General features: G+C 41.6%; 2 protein-coding genes across 2 annotated transcripts in view; one reads left to right on the forward strand and one right to left on the reverse strand.

Moving 5' to 3' along the window:
• Window positions 1-10,228, reverse strand: part of LOC124263549 — a 29,445-nt gene extending 19,217 nt beyond the window's left edge. Inside the window, exon 1 of the mRNA XM_046698207.1 lies at window positions 9,949-10,228. The gene's annotated coding sequence lies outside the window, so the exon portion shown is untranslated. The remainder of the gene's footprint in view (window positions 1-9,948) is intronic.
• A 7,624-nt stretch (window positions 10,229-17,852) lies between these two features.
• LOC124263605 lies at window positions 17,853-19,401 on the forward strand. Its single transcript, XM_046698257.1, has one exon. The coding sequence runs from the start codon at window positions 18,238-18,240 to the stop codon at window positions 19,399-19,401; it is 1,164 nt and encodes a 387-aa protein (XP_046554213.1). The 5' UTR covers window positions 17,853-18,237.
• Window positions 19,402-19,822: the final 421 nt, after the last annotated feature.

Here is a 19,822-nt window from a genome sequence, read left to right on the forward strand (position 1 = left end):
ATTGACTGTTATATGTGCCCCTACTATGATTAGGGGGCGGTGGGGTAGCCTAGTGGTTAAAGCGTTGGCTCGTCACGCCAAAGACCCGGGTTCGAATCCCCACATGGGCACAATGTGTTAAGCCCATTTCTGGTGTCCCCCGCCGTGATATTGCTGGAATATTGCTAAAAGCGGCGTAAAACTAAACTCAGTCAGTCAGTCAGTACTATGATTAGCATTTTCCAAAATACCGTTTTAAGGGTATGTTTTAGTTGCTATCCATTAAAGCGCACATATGTTTAATTTTTCTCCTGTCACTGTTCGTATAAATACAAATTACATACACCTACGTTACATGGATTAAATAAATGTTTACCGACCTACTGACTGTCTCGACAGGGATTAAAATATTACATGACATGAAAGTGAACCCTTGCCGGGCATTATAGCTCATTGTAGTAGAATACGTTCTGCCATAGGGGACCGGCGGTTTAGGTTTGTGCTCAGAGACGGTGTAGCGACATCTGCACGTTTATCTTTTGATGTATTGATGTAAAATATGTCTCTGACACTGTAGTGACAACCACGACAAAGGAACTTATATTTGTTTAGAAAATGTTAAAACCTGCATTGAGAACACAACGCCAATCGTAACCCAACACATGTTTGATCGGCATTCTTAAAGTAGGACTTTACCGTTATCTTGGCTTGTGTTTAAACGAACACATGGACATGCATAAAACGGTAAAGCTCTGTAAAGCGGCTAACAGACCGTTATCTGCTCTGTATACTAAGTTTATTTGTGCTGGTGGCATGTCATATAAAGTTTCTGCCAAATTGTATGAAGCTTTGGTTGAACAAGTTTTATATTATGGTTCTACCTTATGGGGTATGAACAATTACAGGGAGGTAGAGGTTGTACAAAATAGAGCATGTAGAATGTTTCTTGGTGTAGTAAAGTATAGTCTTTATTCATGTGAATGTAGGCCATCGGCCCATGGTACAATGTTATACATTGGCAGCCTTCAAGCTGTCGCGACGACGATTGTTAGCATAAAAGATAAACACGGCAAGATTTCTTAAAACAAGAGGCGTAGCAATACCCATCAGTCGATTAAATTTACGCAAGGTTGGATGGGTGAAAACATCGACAGGGATAAAACGTTTACGTAGATCATCATAGGCAGTACAAATCAGTAAAAAGTGGTACTCATTTTCTACATGATAGAGCATGTAGAATGTTTCTTGGTGTAAGTAAGAATGCGCCTGTTATTGCTCTTAGAGGGGACATTGGATGGTTTTCAGTGTCTGTAAGACAAAAAGTAGAGGGTTTCAGATATTTATAAAGATTGAAATCTTTGCAGCAACATCGGCTGCCATATGTAATTCATCGATGGGCAAATGGGATTCTCCCTCTTGGGATAACAACTTAATGAATATCGTTCGATAATATAACTGTGCCCATTTGTTGAATAAGAATTGGGGAACTAAATCTTGTGTAAAATATTTTAAAGAAGCTTTAATGTATGAGGACGTATTAACATGGCACGCTAAGCTCTGGGATGGCGGGACCCGTGAAGATCCGGGGTAGAATAGGTCTTCAGCAACCCATGTGCTTGCCATAAAAAGGCGACTATCTTGTCGTAAGAGGCGACTAACGGGATCGGGTGGTCAGTTTCGCTGACTTGGTCGACACATGTCATCGGTTCCCAATTGTGCAGATCGATGCTCATGCTGTTGATCACTGGATTGTCTGGTCCAGACTCGATTATTTACAGACCGCCGCCATATAGCTGGAATATTGCTGAGTGCGGCGTAAAACTAAACTCACTCACTCACTCTGGGATGGCGGTAATGTTAATGGGAATATGTTACGAACTTACAGAAAGTTTAGAGTCTCCCATGCTGTAGAATTTTATGTTTCGTCGTATTTTAGCTAAGTTTAGGTGTGGAATTTTACCATTGTATGTTGAAACGGGTAGATACACCAAGCCTTCTATACCACTTATAGGCTATGTAAATATTGTAAAAATGCTTGTACATATTTTAGTGAAGATGAATTTCACTTTTTGTTCCAATGTACTTTTTATAAAGACATTAGATTTAACCTTTTTAGGGCAGCTGCAGAAAGCAACCGTAATTTTGATCGCCTTTTTTGTGATGAAGATAAATTGTTTCATATACACATGGAACTTAATCAAGCACCCCCTAACATATTATAAGTTACTGGCTTACCAAATGATAAATCTTGAATTGTAACGATGACTGTTATTTGAACTGTATTCCCTTTCAATATTGTTTAAGGGTTTTGCTAAATCAATCGTCGAAACACATTCCTATATGCAGTTGAAACACAATAACCACGATTGTCTCAAAAAGCACCATTAACCCAATGCGGCTAACTGTATAAAACGCCAAAACTTCTTACGATTTTACCAGTATCTGTTACAATGGCACGAAGAAGACTACCAGAAGCAAGAAGATGGCAAAGTATTGGAATGCATAACACCAGGATGTCATGCAAGGCTATTGGGCGACAGCTTGATATTCACAACACCGTCATAAGTCGACTTGTTAAAACACATTGTCAAACCAACAAGGTTAAGGACTGGAGGGAGGTGCATTGGTCGGATGAGTGTCACTCTTTATTGCACGACACAGACGGGCGCCAGCGAGTCTAGAGGACGAAGAACTGCGCCTATGAGCCGAAGAACATCAGAGCATCAGTTCCTTACGGTGGTGGATCCGTCATGGTCTGGGGCTTCTCTCTCATGACTGTAAACTAGACTTGGTAACTGTTTGTGGAAATCTCAATGGGGACAACGACATCCGGGACATTCTGGATCCTGTCCTTCTGCCACATTTTGATAACCACCCATTACCTACTCGCCCTGTATTTATGGATGACAACGCCCTGCCACATCGTTCCCGACTTGTGACTCTTTTTCTCCAACAACGCTGTAACCAAACTTCCATGGCCTGCTATGACCCCGGATCTGAACCCACTGGAGCCTGTCTGGGGCATTCTTGGACGCCGAGTGCAAGCACTGGATCCGCCTGTACAAGATCTGGCATGTTTGGGAGCAGCTTTGCGCCGGGAGTGGCAGCAACTGCCTATGGAACGAATCCGGAGAATCACGACAAGCACGAGAAGGAGGGTCAAAGCAGCCATCCGTGCACAAGGTGGATGTGCACATTAACAGTTTCCATGTGATTTGTTGTCTGAAGATGACAGAGAACATTTTCAGACTGAGACACACTTTCCCACTGTGGAACTCTGCAGCCCCATAGTTGTACAGAGATACATTTTGTTGACAAGTTCCATGTGTATCTAATGAATTCCGATGTTTTACAAAAAGAATTAGTAAAGTATATATGATAGTGATAGCAGCAGATTAACAACATCAACAACAACGGGTAATTTTGCAAGTTGCAAGCAGGAGAGTAAGACCAGCAAATTGTAAAGGTGTCTTCCCAAAAGTTAGACGTCCCAAAAGTTAAACCATTGGTGTTTGGGGACCAACATTTAAGAAACTTTTTACATGCAGATACATGTACATTTTCAATATCATAAAATTTATTAATACCCCATACTTCGGCACCATACAAAAGGATTGGTTGAATTTGGGTATCAAGTATTTTGAAAAATACAGAATAGTCAACATTATCTAATTTATATAAGTGGTGTAGTACTTCTAGAAGTGCCCTTTTACCCCGAGATGATAAATTTAATATACATTTACTGAACTTACAAGAAGATGAAAAAGGAAAACCTATAGATATCTATATGAATCAACTGTTAAGACACGTTCACCTTTATAAAACCATTTCTCATTTCTTGCTAAGGGCCCACCTCTTCTACAAACAACAATTTGAGCTTTCTCTAGATTAACTGTCAACATTAGTATTCTGATCAAAGTATTTCTGTACAAATATTAAACCATTGTAAACAGGCTGATTGGATGCTTATTGACACAATTGAACAGCTGATTGACACATTCTATCTCTGAAACAACTTCAGTATGACAATGTCGAAAATCAACTCCATCGTCCAAGTGATGGCCTCAATCAACATCCAAACAGCTTGTTTATGAACGATGTACATCAAATGCCGCTGTATGCAATAAACAGGGAGTTGTTACCACTTAAGTGATATGTTTCGTTATATATCCACATACTACTTATTGCAGTATAAGTGAGATCTGTTTCAGTTAGCGAATGACCAATCTTTTGAAGTTGATTTAAGTTCTATTTTAGTAACTACTATCTAACAAACAGATCTCAGATTAAAAAAGATACCATTCCGATTTCAGCCTCTTCCAGTTACTAAGAAATACTCAATCGTTACATATTAGATATAAATCTATGGTACCAGTTTGACGTGTCTGGTCATGAGTTAATTAACATAGTGATTATATATTTCCTACCATTACACGAGTCATTAAAGCGTCATTTATGTCATTATAATGTTCTCTAATCCATTTCATCATACAGCATTTATTTCATTTAATTTTTTAAGCTCATATGGTAACAGGAAAATTGTTACTGTTCCAGTTCATTTTGAAGTGTAAAATCATTTTCGTTCTTCAAATGGTCCAACCAATATAGTCATTATGTGTGCAAACGGCCTGATTTTTTTATTAACTATCACTTTAGATGTTATTTTTGAGTCTATGCACGCATGCACACAAAACATACGTAATATGTGAATTCTGTTCTGACGTAAAAGAAATATCTAATTTAATTAGAAACACCATATAAACTACCTTCCCTCACTCTGAATAAGCAGGGCATTATTCGTTCCTTTTTATATACTTTCATTTGCATAAAAGAAGGGATTATCAAAAATGTGAAACAAGCCTCATATAAACCTCATCTTTACAAAATTGTAAATGTAGACTTTCTTGTGTTTAAGTATTCACATTGTATAGGTCAGTCCAGTATTCCTATTGTATAGGTCAGTCCAGTATTCACATTGTATAGGTCAGTCCAGTATTCACATTGTATAGGTCAGTCCAGTATTCACATTGTATAGGTCAGTCCAGTATTCACATTGTATAGGTCAGTCCAGTATTCACATTGTATAATTCAGCATTTTAATTCTATAGTGTCTGGATATTTCTGTACATGTGTGTAACTGTAAGTTATCGAGGTGTGTTACAGCACACACGGTTTAACCGTTAATACATGGAATGCTCTGCCATTCCTGGAACTGGAATATCCTAAAACACAGTCTAAGATTAGATCCGTGAAGATCCGGGTAAGAACTAGTCTTCCGCGACCCATGCTTGTCGTAAGAGGTGACTAACGGGATTGGGTGGTCAGGCTGGCTGACTTGGTTGACACATGTCATAGTATGCCAGTTGCGTAGATCGATGCTCATGCTGTTGATCACTGGATTGTCTGGTCCAGATTCGATTGTTGACAGCCGACCGCCATACAGCTGGACTATTGCTGAGTGCGGCGTTAAACAACAAACAATCAACAACTGAACTTTGTAACCTGCATTGTAAATCGTAAATCAATCTTGTTAATCACTGGGTTGTCCGGTTCAGACTCGATTGTGTACAGACCGCCGCCATATAGCTGGAATATTGCTGAGAGCGGCGTTAAACAACATACAAATACGGTGAAATACAATATATACAAAATGAAACAAAGTGAGTGAGTGAGTTTGGTTTTACGCCTCTTTTAGCAATATTCCAGCAATATCACGACGGGGGACACCAGAAATGGGCTTCACACATTGTACCCATGTGGGTAATCGAACCCGGGTCTTCGGCGAGCCGAACGAACGCTTTAACCACTAGGCTACCCCACCACCCAGTGAAACAAAGAGATAAAATACCAAACTTGAAGTACATTAGAGAAGACATAAAGACAACGTACTATGCTGAACGTATCAATGCCTACTCTAATTGAAAGTTTCACAAAGGTTTGGTCAATATGTTACAATCTGTTCTGTTAATCTAATGTTATATATACTGTACTGCTAGTATATTCTCATGTACCTATTCATTTCAACCTGTAAGCACAATTGCCTGTAAATCGATTTTGTATATATTTGTGAATCGTGTTTACACCAACCTGTTATGTAATCAACTACCTGTATGACGTGCAGCTATGGAGATTCAAAAATAAAAAATAAAACATCACCATACAAACACGGTAAGCTATGGAAGCGTATTAGGGTCACACACACACAAAAATTATTATCTCCTAATTAGGACTTAATATCTCCTAATTAGAACTTACTATCTCCTAAATAGGACTTAAGGATCTTATAAATACGTTTAAAAACGTCAATCACTTCTTCCGTTTGGTTGGTTCACTCACAGTATGTCTACATGACATTCTGCCTACACTCGTAAAACATATATAGGGAGTGTAGGCACATTGGCAATGGAAAGTGAACACATTCATCATCCCCATGTCTACATGACATTCTGCCTACACTCCTAAAACATATATAGGAGTGTTGCACATTGGCAATGGAAAGTGAACACATTCATCATCCCCATGCCTACATGACATTCTGCCTACACTCCTAAAACATATATAGGGAGTTGCACATTGGCAATGGAAAGTGAACACGTTCATCATCCCCATGTCTACATGACATTCTGCCTACACTCCTAAAACATATATAGGGAGTTGCACATTGGCAATGGAAAGTGAACACGTTCATCATCCCCATGTCTACATGACATTCTGCCTACACTCCTAAAACATATATAGGGAGTTGCACATTGGCAATGGAAAGTGAACACGTTCATCAATTAAGTAACAGATTTAACAGATAAAAAGAACAACATTCAGAGTTCATCATTTATTAAGATGATAATAGTAGCATCAACCATAGCATTACTTTTACACTTTTTATATCCATCATCTCTACACAAAATATAGTTCATTAAAGATCGCGGTTAAGGAGATGGCTTGCAGCATCAAGGACCTGTAGCTTGGATTTGCGACCTTCTAACAAGTGGTTCATAAGTCTCTGCAGCCGACAGTCAATTTCTCTATATATCCGTTTTCTGTGCACTGGAGCTGCACCAAGATCTAGTTGGGCTCTTTTCTTTCTGTTAGCATCCTCAATGCCTTGTAGATGAGAGATGAATTCAAAGACATTGAGATGTGCCTTTCTCGGTGATTTGTTTCATTGGGAATGCCAACCCACAAAGTCATTGTTCGTACGAGGACCATCGTTACCGAACTGATTCCACATGAACACTTTAAACATAGCATCGTCGTCTACCCAAGTTGTTGTCACATAGTCTGCAAATGTATTCACTAAGAACTGGTTTGGTCTATCCAAGCTTCTTGTACCATGTCGATGGGCAACAGAGGAAGACATGCTCTTTGACGAACTATAGCTTGCACTCCAGCATCTCCCTTGTAGTCCAATGGTTTGCACTGTTCTGAGCAGACATTGGCTGTACTTCTTGGATGGCTTGAACGGCAGGTAATTCAAAGTCTGTGTGGACGATGTCTGGGCCAAGTTCAGCTCCAGGTGTAGCCAGGACTACATCTTTGATATGAGTAAAGAGTCTTACATATATTAAACAAAGACTTAAAGATATATTCCTTAAAAATTGGTTAACTAGTCTCTCATTATCTAATAAATGTTTTTACTACAAAATGATAAAAGATTCAATATATACAGAACATTATCTTTTAGTCTTGACCATAAGGAAATATAAATCTTCATTAGCGAGATTCCGCTGCTCCGCGCATGATTTATATGTTGAAACTGGGAGATACCAAGGTATTGAGAAAGAAAGTAGAATCTGCCAAATGTGCAACTTACACGAGGTCGAAGATGAGTTTCACTTTTTATGTGTTTGTCCAGCATACTTATCGTTAAGAAATAGATATAAATTTATAAAGAAATATTATTATATACATCCTGAAATGCATAAGTTTATATCATTGATGAATAATTCCAGTAAAACACATATAGAAAGATCGTCCATATATATCCATAAAGCTTTTATTCTCCGAAAGAATGCTCTACTACCCGCACATGATTAATCAATGTACTACAGGCCTACGGCCTTTCAGTATGAAATAAAGACCATCGTCGATAACAAGGAAAGGCTGACTGCCTTTAGTCTGGGACCAAGGGCCATCGGACACGAAGTCGACCTTTTGAAATTTCGCTATGGACACGAAGTCGACCTGCGGCTAACTTTGATGTCGAAGGTGTTGTTAGAGTCACGCTAATCCGCCAGTGGGTGTTGTTTTAAGATTGTCGATAACTTTGGCGTGCAAAAGGCGTGAACATAGTTCACCCACGTAGTTCACACAAAATGTCATCAATGTCATAAATGTTATCATATGAGAGTGATTTTTACAATGATGAACACATTTCATTCAATTTGGATATATATAAGGAAAGAACTTGAGGTAGTTTACATTCAGTTTCGAAATGGCAAATGCTCAGTTGAATCAGCGATTTCTTCCTACATCTCGTGGTGGCAGATACCTGTGTGTTGGTGGCTTTATGTACCGTGTGAATAAGAGGAAGAGAGATTGGATATCTTGGAAGTGCACAGAAAAGAACTGTAACTCCACTGCGTCAACCGTCAATGACATAGTGACGAAGGTGAAAGGCGTCCATAGTCATCCCAATGTCGAAGTAGACATGAAGGTAAGCATTTTCTCAATGCCTAATATCAATATGTTACAAAGAAAAATATAAAATAAAATGTAAAATAAATATATCTGATCCGAACCATGTTTTGCATAATTTACATTTGAAACCCGCACCAAAACCATTTAGAAGGGTGGCACTCTCGTCTCAAGAGATTGGTGGGGAAGGCGCACCCCAATATCTTTGAAATGATCAAGTTTCTTGCAAAGGAGCAGACTCACACTGAAGTCCGCCTGTTGCAGTTCGGCGGTGGACAAAAACGTCCCTTGAAGAAAAAGAAGTACAGGGATTTGGAACGTCGCCTGGACGTCCTAAAACATGATCTTAGGAATGGCCTCATCAACACCAGAGATTTTGCAGATGCTGCATCTCACCTGCTTCATGTGGGATGATTTCGAATCAGAAATAAAATGGACGAAATATAATACTTTTCTCCTGTTGTCTGTGCTTTCAACCGCATAATCCGGATTATCACCTTGTGTAAACACTGGATTATCTCTGTCTTTTTTAATCCCCTGTTGATTGGTATAATGTCAAATGGACAGGACGTCGACCTTTTTCTTACCTGAACCGTGACATGTCACCCAAAGGTCGACGTCCTGTGCACTGTGAATAAAGGCCAAAAGGACTCGCCCGTTGTCGTTCGTGGGAACCTGATCGCCCGCCAAATATGCGCAGCCTACCAAGCCGATTCAACTGATTCTTTGAATGGGTAAGACGTCATATCGCCCAGACATTTGAATTAACAAATTAATAAATGAATTAATGAATAAATGTGCTATTTTATGAATTCCTACTTCTATTATCAGTATGGAAGTGAATTAGTTATGAATTAAATCAAGTCAGAACCCCCACCCTCCACCACCCCACCCCACCCTTAAATTAAAAAAATTGTCACATGAGCAATCGGAATTCGTTTCCTTTAATGTTACCGTGAAAAACGTTAGTACAGCCATGTCTGAGACGTGTAAAAGTTGCCGTCAACCTTAGTCAGCTTTGAGTCAAGATTGTCAGATCGGTGTCTACTATACGTGTTAGTGTTTGAAACTCCACTAAGGTCAGGCGTCATTACAACCATATGACACAGGTAATGGCGTACATGAAAAAGCCTTGCGGCCCTGTCCGGGTTCCTGCTTGGTGTTAACAAAAAGGCAGGTATCTGGCATTGATATACATGACTCTACAACATGTGTAAGCTAAGGGTATGTCAAATAACACACCAACACCGACACTACAAACAGGCATCTACACACTGGACATATGTGAGTGTAATTCACGTTCGTGTGACAAGTAAACTCAAATGTTGTACGTACCTTAACCCGGGGAGTTAGGAAGCTCCTTGTCCTACCTGTATGTCGGAGACGACAGGTTGATCAATAGCGTTTGTTGGACAAGCAGCCACTTTCAGCTGGCGATTGAGTCGGGTCTAAGCACACGCATCAACTCGCAACGTATACGCGGTTTCAGCAAATTGTGTCTTCGGGACCACGTTATCTCCCTTTACGGTGTGACTTGAGTCACTGATCCGGGTTTATGTAGACAGTACACATGTACAGGATCTCCCTTCACACTGAGTGAGTCACTGATCCTGGTGTGTGCAGACTTATGTTATTATAACACACGTGTACATGATCTCCCTTCACAGTGAGTGACTGATCCTGGTGTGTGTAGACAGTACACATGTACAAGATCTCCCTTCACAGTGAGTGACTGATCCGGGTGTGTTTAGACAGTACACATGTACAGGATGTCCCTTCACAGTGAGTGACTGATCCGGGTGTGTGTAGACAGTGCACATGTACAGGATGTCCCTTCACAGTGAATGACTGATCCGGGTGTGTGTAGACAGTACACATGTACAGGATGTCCCTTCACAGTGAGTGAGTGATCCGGGTGTGTGTAGACAGTACACATGTACAGGATCTCCCTTCACAGTGAGTGACTGATCCGGGTGTGTGTAGACAGTACACATGTACAGGATGTCCCTTCACAGTGAGTGACTGATCCGGGTGTGTGTAGACAGTACACATGTACAGGATCTCCCTTCACAGTGAGTGACTGATCCGGGTGTGTTTAGACAGTACACATGTACAGGATGTCCCTTCACAGTGAGTGACTGATCCGGGTGTGTGTAGACAGTACACATGTACAGGATGTCCCTTCACAGTGAGTGAGTGATCCGGGTGTGTGTAGACAGTACACATGTACAGGATCTCCCTTCACAGTGAATAACTGATCCGGGTGTGTGTAGACAGTACACATGTACAGGATGTCCCTTCACAGTGAGTGACTGATCCGGGTGTGTTTAGACAGTACACATGTACAGGATCTCCCTTCACAGTGAGTGACTGATCCGGGTGTGTGTAGACAGTACACATGTACAGGATCTCCCTTCACAGTGAGTGAGTGATCCGGGTGTGTGTAGACAGTACACATGCACAGGATCTCCCTTCACAGTGAGTGAGTGATCCGGGTGTGTGTAGACTTATGTTATTATAATACACATTTACAGGATCTCCCTTCACAATGAGTGACTGATCCTGGTGTGTGTAGACTTATTTTATTATAATACACATGTACATGATCTCCCTTCACAGTGAGTGACTGATCCAGATGTGTGTAGACTTATGTTATTATAATACACACGTACAGGATCTCCCTTCACAGTGAGTGACTGGTTCAGGTGTGTGTAGACTTATGTTATTATAATACACATGTACAGGATCTCCCTTCACAATGAGTGACTGGTTCAGGTGTGTGTAGACTTATGTTATTATAATACACATGTACAGGATCTCCCTTCACAGTGAGTGACTGGTTCAGGTGTGTGTAGACTTATTTTATTATAATACACATGTACATGATCTCCCTTCACAGTGAGTGACTGATCCAGATGTGTGTAGACTTATGTTATTATAATACACACGTACAGGATCTCCCTTCACAGTGAGTGACTGGTTCAGGTGTGTGTAGACTTATGTTATTATAATACACATGTACAGGATCTCCCTTCACAATGAGTGACTGGTTCAGGTGTGTGTAGACTTATGTTATTATAATACACATGTACAGGATCTCCCTTCACAGTGAGTGACTGGTTCAGGTGTGTGTAGACTTATGTTATTATAATACACATGTACAGGATCTCCCTTCACAATGAGTGACTGGTTCAGGTGTGTGGAGACTTATGTTATTATAATACACATGTACAGGATCTCCCTTCACGGTGAGTCACTGATCCAGACTCGATTATTTACAGACCACAGCTATATAGTTGGAATATTGCTGAGTGCGGCGTAAAACTAAACTCACTCACTCACTCACCCCTTCACAGTGAGTGACTGGTTCAGGTGTGTGTAGACTTATGTTATTACAACACAGATGTACAGGATCTTCCTTCAATGTGTGCGTGTGCGCGCGTGCGTGCGTGTTTGCGTTTCTGTCAGTTCATTTAGCACAATTAAGACGGGCTCCCGTATGTATTCTGGCAGGTTAACTTGCACCTTTGCTAACAATTATGAGATTCCTAGTTTAAAACGTCGTCCCGATCGAAATTTCAATGTTACAATAATTGCTCTACACTTTCAGGATATAATAATATAATACCACATATTAAGGTCATTTGTTTATTTGTTGTGAGTTGTCTACAAAAACGTCAGATTTGAGGCATTGACAGTAACAAAAACCTTAGTAACGTTTGCCACGATTTAACATTGATACATTCTATTATCCTGGTATATTTCATATCAGTTGTATTTTGAACGCTACTCTTACATAAAATGACTTTTGCTATACTTAGTTTGTAGATTGTTGTTTAACGCCGCAATCATGGTGATAATCTGTAAACAGTCACAGTCTGGACCAGGCAATCCAGTGATCAACAGCACGAGCATTGACCTACGTAACTTGGATAAGATGACATGTACAAGTCGGCGAGCCAGAACACCCGACCCTGTTAGTCGACTTTTACAACAAGCATGGGTTGCTGAAGATCAATTCTAACACGGATCTTCGCGGATTTTGTGAGATATGATGATATCTAATTAACTTGTCTACAGCCGATTGTGACGTCACATTTTTTGCTTTCTATGACACAATAAATGTGTGACGTCAAATGTTCAGAACTACACATTGCAGTTTTCTTTCGGGGTCTCAAATTCATGTATGCATATGTCCCGGTTAATGATGCGATACAACTGTTCAGTGAGCAAATACAACGATACAGTTTGAGTGAGTGAGTTTAGTTTTACGCCGCTGTAATATTCCAGCAATATCATGTCGGGGAACCGAACCCGAGTCTTTGGCGGGAGGAGCGAACGCCTCAACCACCCCTGTCGCCTTAATGCGAGGGGCGGTAGGGCAGCCTAGTGGTTAAAGCGTTCGCTCGTCAATCCGAAGATCCGGGTTCGATTCCCCACATGGGTACAAGGTGATGTGTGAAGCCCATTTCTGGTGTCCCCAGCCGTGATATTGCTGGAATATTGCTACAAGCGGCGTAAAACCACACTCACTCACTTAATGTGAGATGACAGGCCAAGGGGTTGGGGTATTGTGCTGACAACCCTGATAACCTAATCTGGGCGGATCGGTATTCGAACCAACAATTATAGGTTTTGGGGTGACCATTGGACGCAGCTCTGCAACACAACGCAACGGACACACGCACACACGCACAAACTACGTCTGAATACTATCACCGACAGAAAGACTCCTCCCTACATCAGACAAACACCATGAAACACCTTGTGACGCTTGATACGTTTTAACAAAAAACGTGTTCCATAAAATTCTCTATTATGTAAGTTTTCTAGGATGCCGGATGTCAAAAAATAACATATTGAATTTGGAAACGGTCGATTCCTCCTGTAAGATAAATATAATGCTGTTCATTCTTGCGATGAGGTTTTCACCATCAAGCATATTCTGCTTGAATGCGTGGACTTATCGTCTGCAAGGGACTCACATTATGATGCAACAAACCTAAAAGATCTGTTCTCCCGCGTGAGCGCTCATCTGATAGTGAACTACCTGAGGGAAGTTGATCTGTATAATAAATTGTAACTGCGAAATGTAACAACCATAAATTGTAACTATGAAACGTGACTAACAAATTGCCTGCCTTTAAATTTGATGCTATGACTTTCTCTGCTTTTAAATGACAATGTAATCAATATATGTCTTTGAAATAAAACTCATTCCGAGTATGTACTTACAATGTTTACTAATGCAAACTTGTTCTCGTCACTATATGGCTGGAAAAATGCCGATGTGACGTAAAGCCCAACTCAACTCAACTCAACTGTTCATTCATTCTGAATATTTCAATATTTCTTGAGACCTATTTAATTACATAACAGCCTTCGGGCGTAGTTAGTCGCCTGCAGCAGGTTTGGAATGGTTGCTTGGTGAATATCCTTTTAAAGTAGACGCAGAAATACTATACATATTTTGGTAGACGTGGAATCAATAACTGCACCTGTCGCGCGTAGTATTTCGCCTACAGCAGTTATGGAATGGTTGCCAAGTGATCATCATTTCAAAGTAGACGCAGAAATGCAATACATATTTTGGCATACGTAGAATCAATAACCGCCAGTTGAGACTCAATGTATTAATTGATCACAAATGCTATGACGTATGAGCAAGACGCCAGATTTCCTGGTGACTGGTTATCTCATTAAGACCGTGTTGCTTTATAGTTGTTGGGAGCGGTGGGGTAGCTTAACGGTTATAGCATCCGTTCGTCTCGCCGCAGACCCGGATTCGATTCCCCACATGCGTACAATATGTGAAGTCCATATCTGGTGTCCCCCACAGTGATATTCCTGGAATATTGCTAAAGGCGTCGTAAAACTATATTCCCTTACTATGGCTGGTGTTGTATTTGTACTTCCCACAATGTAATTTTGAGACAAGAAATATGTGCACTGACGACATCTTCAGGTTACCGTTTAACATACTCTCAAAGTAGTTCCGCCAAAGGGTACATACATATACCTACCCACAATCTCTTTGTTTTCTACTAACTATCTTCTATTCTGAAGAGGGGCGGTGGGGTAGCCCAGTGGTTAAAGCGTTCGCTAGTCACGCCGAAGACCCGGGTTCGATTCCCCACATGGGTACAATATGTGAAGCCCATTTCTGGTGTTCCCCGCCGTGATATTGCTGGAATATTGCTACAAGCGGCGTAAAACCAAACTCACTCACTCACTTTGTTTTATTTTGTATACATTGTATTTAGCGTAAAGCTAAACTCACTCACTCACTCTATTTTGAAGAACAATAACAGGCCTAATGAGAAATTATTTAAGTGTCACACATCGTAATTCGGTTAAAAGTCACGGTAAATATTCTGTACAATATACACCCAAACTGCCTTTAGACATTGAAGACACAAGATACAGATTAAAACGGAGGTGATAATGAAAGAGAGAATTAAGGGACTGTAATTCTCGCGGGGGAGCTACTTCCGGTACTAAGCTGGTTTCCAGCTCCCTTAGCGCACGCCAACGTGCGATATGCAAGACGGGGCCCAGCTTACTTACGGTACCAAATTTCCAGTGACGCGGGTGTATTCAAGAACCAGTTCTGTTTCCAACTTGCGCGACCACCAAATATGACTTTACTAACCGGACCAAGTGTACAACCATGCTTGGCTGTCACAGCTTGTGACTGTCATAATAGTTAAGACGATTAGATCGGAAATTTGTTATTCCTGCAAGGACTATCTGCTCCTTACTGTCAACTGACAACGATGAGACCATTGGGAAAGGTATGAAACGTTGTTTGTCCCCGGAAGTACTAAACAACGTAAGGTCTCGCGAAGTGCCGTGACCTACTTATGGGTCTAATCTAAAAAACATAAAGTCACGCCAGTGTATGCAGGTAAACAGGTGGATGACACAACACCATCCAGATATGAATAGTTTATACACGCTGCCAGGATTGGGTGTTGGCTGGTAGCACTCAGCGATATTCCAGCTATATGGCTGCGGTCTGTAAATAATCGAGTCTAATAACTAAAAACGACAAAACCCTTTCCTCATCCATAAGAAATCTCTGCCAAAAGCAGAGTTGATTGTATACAAAACTGACTATATTGTGTGCATGTGTCTATTTGTTTAAGGGCGGTGGGGTAGCCTAATGGTTAAAGCGTTGGCTCGTCACGTCGAAGACCCGGGTTCGAATCCCCACATGGGTACAATGTGTGAAGCCCATTCTGGTGTCCCCAGCCGTGATATTGCTGGAATATTGCTAAAAGCGGCGTTAAACCATACTCAGTCAGTCAGGCAGTCAGTCTATTTGTTTAACGCCACACTTAGGAATATTACAGCTGTATGCCGGCGGTCTGGAAGAAAATCGAGTCTAGACTAGACAATCCAGTGATCAACAGCATGAGCATCGATCTACGCAGTTGGGAACCGATGACATGTGCCAACCAAGTCAGCGAGCCTGACCACCCGATCCCGTTAGTCGCCTCTTACACAAGCATGGGTTGCTGAAGATCAATTCTAGCCCGGATCTTCACGGGTGTATAAATCGTGATATTACATGATTTGCAAAAGGCTTGTTTACAACAGTAATTTGAATGTGTTTGTTGATAAAGTGAGCGGAATAGAGACACGTAGTGGTTAAAGCGTTGGCTCTTCACGCAGAAGACCCGGGTTCGATTCCCCACATGGGTACAATGTCAATTCTAACCCGGATCTTCACGTGTCTCAGCTGCTAAATAAGGAACGGGAGCAGAAAGTCTTCGCTGAAACATTTAACAAAGCAACGGTCTTAAAATCCAATAGGTGAGAAGGAGTTGTCAGTGCGGAGTTAACTGTAAAGCTATATTTCATATATTATAACGTAACCTCAGTCTACAGACCCTTCACCCGAGAGACCACTGTCGATTGCCTGACAACGTTCGCAACCACGCTGTGGGCCTATCCGATACCCGATACCCGATACGTGCTCAGTGTTTGAGGAGGAGGTCAAGGTTAGACAAGCTTAATATTCCACAAGTCCTCCACGGAAACATGTTTCCCGGTCCCGAACGCCAATAATGTCAGATCGCAACCTGATAAGTTATTGTATATATGTTAGCAATCTCACTACAGCTTGTTCAGCTAGACCTGATCAAGTGAATACAAATTGCGTGACAGTGTCACACCTGGTTGGGTCTATTGTGAAGGGGTGCACCTTTGTCAGTTGGTTGTCACCATGTCCGCACAGCCGAGGCAAGGTCGCCGTTTCACATCTCAATGTTGAGAAATCATCAGCAATATCCTAACGTTCTTTAAAAATGAAGCTGCAAACATATTGCAGTTGAACATGAAATAGAAAAAGTGATAATTGAACTGGGTGTAGAGAATGATAGCGCGAGTGGAACGGATTGTGAACGTAATTGACGTCTGTACGTTGTAAAGTTAGTAAACCAAACTAGACAGCATATGACTTTATAAATAATTCAATTAAAACATGAAATGATTGTTTTTTCAGAAGTGTTGTTTTCCGGGACAAGTTCTGTAACGAATCCATGCATGCATGTTTTGCATGAACGCAACATTAATAACATTCTTTGCTCTCCTATTTAATGGGGGCGGTGGGGTAGCACAGTGGTTAAAGCATCGGCTCGTCACGCCGAAGACCAGGGTTCGAATCTCCACATGGGCACAATGTGTGAAGCCCATTTCTGGTGTCCCCCGCCGTGATGTTGCTGGAATATTGCTAAAAGCGGCGTAAAACCATACTCAGTCAGTCAGTCCTATTTAATGAAGTTAAGTCGACCTGCCGTTTGTGCCATTTGACCTCCGGGTCATGCATATGTAGAGTAGCTCAAGTCAAGCTGAACGAGCTGTAGTTGGTATCGTTTCAAGCCCAAGGGTACAAGGGTGAGACCTGAATTGAGTACACGTGGGCTTGGTGGACAACGCCCCACCTCTGACATAAATCAATCTGAAACCTCTGTTGCACTGAGCCGCTCAACTACCATGCACTTGTCGTCTGCAATTTAACGATTTGGTTATTAAAGCTTGGTATAACATATATATTAAAGAAATTAATCTCATCACGAGCACATGCCGATGTAGCAAAGGAATCCTTCAACAACAATTGCCGGCTTTGTTGACAGTCGATAACGTCCGGGTGTGGTCACGTGACAGGGCTACCCGATCAATGGTGGTTACTGAAAACCATCAACCATTTAAACAATGGTTGTCGGATTAGAATTGAGACTACACTGTTGAGTGTTTTGTGGTCAGACCGACGTGTCTTTTGTAACCTATGGTTTTCAGGTATTTGCTGGCGGCCATCACGGGCTCACTGGAAGGAATGGAGGATAAAGTCGTTTGATGTGAGACTTTTGATGAGCATTGATCGTCGCTCTTATAGAAATAACGAAGTGCATTGTATTCAAACTGTGGGTTGGTTGCCTTGGTGACCAGTATATTGACATCGGTTTGTTGACACTTGGTGTATTTCAACAAAGCAACAACTATAACTCCGCCATCGTCTGTGATGGGTTTCCACTCTCTGACGTGGCTAGTTAGACTTGTTTTAGCAACAGGACGTCAGAGGACGTCGTTAGAACTCGGTGTTGTTTTTATGCGGTGGAAATGTTTGGTTGTAGACGGAAACGGTTGTGGACGTCTTTGATAGCTGTGGCCATATTGTTCGCAGTCATGCGCTATACTCTGCACCATTATCAAGACTTTCATGAGGTTATGTTCCATAAGCATGTACATGGTTTTTCTGTCAATAGACTTCTTTGTACGGCAGCTTTAAGCGGACGTCAAGGTCAGGGATGTGTTTCCGATCAAGGTCACGGAAGTATTTCAGTTCAAGGTCACGGAAGTGTTTCTACTCAAGGTCATGGAAATTTTTCAAATCAAGACCATTTAAATGTTTCAAATGAAGATCACGCATTCAACACAAGCAAACTCCCGCAAGACAAATTCCTCCCCCGAGACACCTCACTGATAGGTGCAAGTGTTATTTCCCGATCAAATGCGTCCTGGTCACGTGACGGTAGCGCGTGTATTGGAGATACTAATTTCGTGAAAACAGTTTTACACTCTCCAGCTGGAGACACACCAATCTACGTTCACCCTGCGACGGAGGATATTTGGGTGTCTGCAACAATTATAAAGGGAGACGTGTGGGAAGGGGACTTGGTGACAAAGTTCTACAACTTCTTCAAACAAGATGACGATCTTGTATTGGTCGACATCGGCGGGAACATCGGCGTGTACGGGTTAACTATAGCTAAAATGGGGAGAAAGGTTGTACTAGTCGAACCTCTACTGAAGAACGTGAAGAAACTCTGTCACTCTATACGTGACGGTAATTACACAAACGCCTACATCGTCCACAACGCCGTATCCAACACAAGGGTCAAGGTCGCCTTAGGGAGCCACGCCAGGAACGTCGGTGGCACATACGTGAAACCTGTAACATCAGACAGCGAGGAGACAGCGCAGACCATGTTGCTGGATGATTTACTGGAGGTGTTTCAGTTCTACAAAGTGGCAATGAAGATGGATGTTGAAGGACACGAGGATGAAGTTCTTCTCGGTGCGGAGACATTCTTCTCCAAGGTCGACGTCAGGTATGTACTGATGGAATGGAACACACACCAGAACAAACCGGAAGCTAAGAATATCATCGAGTTCCTCACCAAGCACAACATGGTACCCGTACACCCGGTTAAAGAACATAACCTGGCCTTGAACAGATCCGGGAAATGGCCAGGTGATGTGATATGGAAGAAAGGTGCATGATTCAAATAAATCAATAAGTGCAATGTTTCATTTTACTTATTTCCTGATCGAGGGGATCTGGTTCAGAATTGATCAACAGAAACCCAATGACCTGATAAATAGGATGGACTATCGGGCTCTGGGAATGTTTCATTCTACGTATTTCTTTGTCGTGGGAATCAGGCTCCTCAGCAACCACAGTGATAGGAAAATAACTGAATGTCAGGCTCGATGGCATGGTTGATGGAGCGTCATCGTTACCTGAAGTGGATTATTGCTCAGAATGTCAACCACTGGATTTGTTTCCTGGCCGTGGGATTCCGGGTCAGAATTCCAACCAGCAACCAGGGCGGCATACATGGGTATGTCTGGCTCGATGACATAGTTGATAGAGCGTCATCGTTACCTGATGTTGTGGATTATTGCTCAGAATGTCAACCAC

This window comes from Haliotis rubra, unplaced genomic scaffold (genome assembly GCF_003918875.1).
Source record: "Haliotis rubra isolate DU_JTF1 unplaced genomic scaffold, ASM391887v1 Scf89, whole genome shotgun sequence".
Taxonomy (NCBI): Eukaryota; Metazoa; Mollusca; class Gastropoda; order Lepetellida; family Haliotidae; genus Haliotis; species Haliotis rubra.